This window comes from Cotesia glomerata, linkage group LG6 (assembly GCF_020080835.1).
Source record: "Cotesia glomerata isolate CgM1 linkage group LG6, MPM_Cglom_v2.3, whole genome shotgun sequence".
Classification (NCBI taxonomy): Eukaryota; Metazoa; Arthropoda; class Insecta; order Hymenoptera; family Braconidae; genus Cotesia; species Cotesia glomerata.
Genome location: NC_058163.1, coordinates 8,310,472 through 8,313,626, shown reverse-complemented (window position 1 = coordinate 8,313,626; position 3,155 = coordinate 8,310,472). Strand labels below are relative to the sequence as shown.

Sequence of the window (3,155 nt, the reverse complement as noted above, 5' to 3'; positions counted from 1 at the left end):
GCGAGCATCATTTATATGATGTTTCATCTGAAAATCTTTTTCAGCGATTCAGAATATTTTTATCCAAATGCAGTTTGAAAACACTGGAAAAAATCCACGGGTAAAGCTTACGATTATTTTAATTATATAAATTCTTATACAGAAAGAAAAAAATCTTGACTCAAAGGTAAATTTTCTTGCTGCAAAATAATTTCGGTTTGCCTCAAAATTTTTTTGAAGTAAGAAATTTTTTTTTTCTGTATATATAGATTGTTTCTCGTAAAATTTTACATTAACTTATCTCTTTTACTATTTTAGGCTAGACGTTTTTCAACACCGCAGAAGCTGTTGTCATTGATCATACACGAACGGTCTCCAACGGCTTATAAGCTATTGTCTGATCTGTTTGTTCTTCCTAGTCCTGGAACTTTGAAAAAAGTTCTTGACAGGATGAACTTCGATACAGGAATAGCTCCAGTTATTGCACGTCACCTACGTAATGAAGGTGAACGTCTGGCATCTTCATTGGATAGATATGTGACAATAATTTGGGATGAAGCTGCAACGGCACCGCATTTGCATTACGATCATTCAAAAGATAAAATTTTTGGATTCGAAGATTTTGGATACAAGAGGACAATTAAATTTGCCGATCATGTCATTGTGGTTGCTGCTCATTCGGCAAATCGTGATGATTGGTTTGTCCCTATCTATCATGGGTTTTGTGAAGGTCAAACTAATCCACCCGAATTAATTAGGATTATCAAATTAGTATTCGATGAAGTAATTGATTGTGGACTAGTTCCCGTGGCGACGGTTTGTGACCAGGGAACCAATAATGTTAAGGCTGTAAAAGATTTAATTTTACAGTCTAACAGATTAAGGTTCCAACAAAAACAAAATCCAGGTAAAAAATTCAAGTATACTTTTTTCTATACGAACTTCATTGTTTGTTATTCTCTTCAACAATTATGTATAATTTTACAAATATCACTCATTCTTTTCAGATAATACTATTCTATGGCGTGGTTTGGAAATTGTTCCGTTGTTCGATAGTCCTCATCTGACAAAGGGTTCTCGAAACAATTTACTGACCAAAAAACTGGAGTACGTGCACAACGCTAAGGCGCAGCGTGAATTTTTTACTTTATTTAAGTATATCAACGTAAATGTCAGCGACTCACTACGCTCAATGGGATGATGTCGAGCAAGCATATAGAGTTGATAAACACCGTACAACTGGTTCTCGAGTCACGAAGTTGACCGATGAGCATATTTATGTAAAAAAAATTAAGAAAATGAGAGTCCGTCCTGCTGCTCAAATAATGAGTCGAACCGTGGCAAATTTGATCAAAAGTGTAATTGATTCTCCAGGTAAATTTTCATTTATTCTGTGTTAGAAATAATCATTTTTTATATTTCTTTTTATTTTTCTTAAAGTTACATGATAACTTGAAATGGCTGATACTAATTTTCAAACGATTGTAAGAACCTGTTACGCGCTGAATTTCTCCCTACTCTCTTTCATACCTTCCAGTCAAATACACATAGCTAAACTTTTCTTTCTTCTAACGCATGCGCTCCCATTTCTGGTTTCTTGCGCATGCCATTCTTATTTGAATATCTGCAATACGTTTACATTAATATATATATATATATATCAACGTTCTAATTTGCAAATTGTCTAACTCCATTTTAGAGAATCTTTTATTTGTACGAAAAAAACAATTAGTTCAAAATTTATTATCACTTTAAAAACCCATTTAATATCATTAATATTTAATAGAGATATATTTAGGTTTAAATCATTCGAATAATTTATAATTGGGTTATTGCTACATCAAAATGTTGAAAAATCACCTTCTAAAAAATAAGGAGTTAGACAAATTGCTAATTAGACCATCGATATATATATATATAATAATTTGCTACAATAGTTTCTTTTAAATTGCTAATTAATAATTTATTTGGTTACAGATCCTATTGAAACAACAGAAGGACAAGTGTATATGGATCATAAATCATTATTTACAGCTGAGATTTTGAACTTTTTTAATGACTTGTTCGATTCGATAAATGGCTCACCCCGTCATATAAAAACTACAGCCCCGTTGCGAGCTACCGTTACTGCTGACAGTCCTCATCATGAGTTTTGGGCCCGCAGCAAGTATTTTTTGGGTCAGTTGCGATTTCTTGATCCTAAAAATACAAAACGCAAAGCTTCAGTTCCTACTCTCGATAATTGGAAGCTGAACGTAGAGGGCTTCATGAAACTGTGGAAAATCTTGTCTCGTTACGAGTTTAAAGAATTCTCTCCCCGAAATTTTAATCAAGACGATCTTGAAAGTACCTTTGGATGGTTAAGGCAAAAGAGTTGTAATAAGAAGCCGTCTTGTAGATTAATCACCTCACACTTAAGGAGTTTTCTAATCGACAAAGTAGGAAGATTCAAGGTACGCCATGGGAATACAGAACATCGTTCTGACCATGATGATTCCGAGAGTGTCGATTTTTCTGATATAATTTCTACGTTCAACAACTTTTTAATTGATATTGATTGTGTTGATAATGATGGTGATGAAAATAATACTAATGATGTAGAAGATTCTGCTGAAACATCTACTATCGAAAGCAGTATTCCATTTTCTAATGCTGAATCGACAAAACCAAAGTCAAACATCATTGAGCAATTATCTCGTCATAACGAGATAAGTCAGCAACTGATGAAAGTTGTTGAATGTAGAAATTGTAAAATTTCTTTTGTGCGAAAGACAGGTTCCGTTACGTCAAACTCATCCTTTGACCTCATGTACTTTCAAGTACTTGTAGCTATTGAAAAATTCATGGTCACTCAGTGCTACAAGTTTGAAATCAGTAAAATTTTAAAATTGAGGGTTGAAGAACTTATGAACCGTAGCGAGATTACCAAGCAATGGTCGTCTTGTTTAGAGCATTAAGATTAACTCAATGAAACGACCATTGACTTGATAATTAAGAGATTCCTGGTTGATTGGTGTGCTGCAGTCAACAGTCATTTAGAAGGCAAAACAGACCACTTGAAGAACACCAATTTCATTTTTCACAAAGCTTGGGTCAAATTCCAAAAAACAAAAGTGGTTGCGCAACGTGAAATTTGAAATATGGAATTTTATTATTATTTATTTTGTTATTGTTTG

At 33.5% G+C, this 3,155-nt stretch overlaps 1 protein-coding gene across 1 annotated transcript; it reads left to right on the top strand.

The window, feature by feature from the left end:
* Positions 1 to 216: 216 nt before the first annotated feature.
* On the top strand, positions 217 to 2,936 carry LOC123266582. The gene is made up of 3 exons (XM_044730889.1): positions 217 to 886; positions 987 to 1,353; positions 1,957 to 2,936. Exons 2-3 carry the CDS (start codon positions 1,149 to 1,151, stop codon positions 2,934 to 2,936), a joined length of 1,185 nt encoding a protein of 394 aa, XP_044586824.1. The 5' UTR covers positions 217 to 886; positions 987 to 1,148.
* Positions 2,937 to 3,155: the final 219 nt, after the last annotated feature.

Bases quoted from the DNA above. Each gene is read 5' to 3' on its own strand.
- LOC123266582 (XM_044730889.1), top strand. From the start codon at position 1,149: ATGTCAGCGACTCACTACGCTCAATGGGATGATGTCGAGCAAGCATAT. The intron at 1,354-1,956 runs GTAAATTTTCAT...ATTTGGTTACAG, and splicing joins AAGTGTAATTGATTCTCCAG to ATCCTATTGAAACAACAGAA.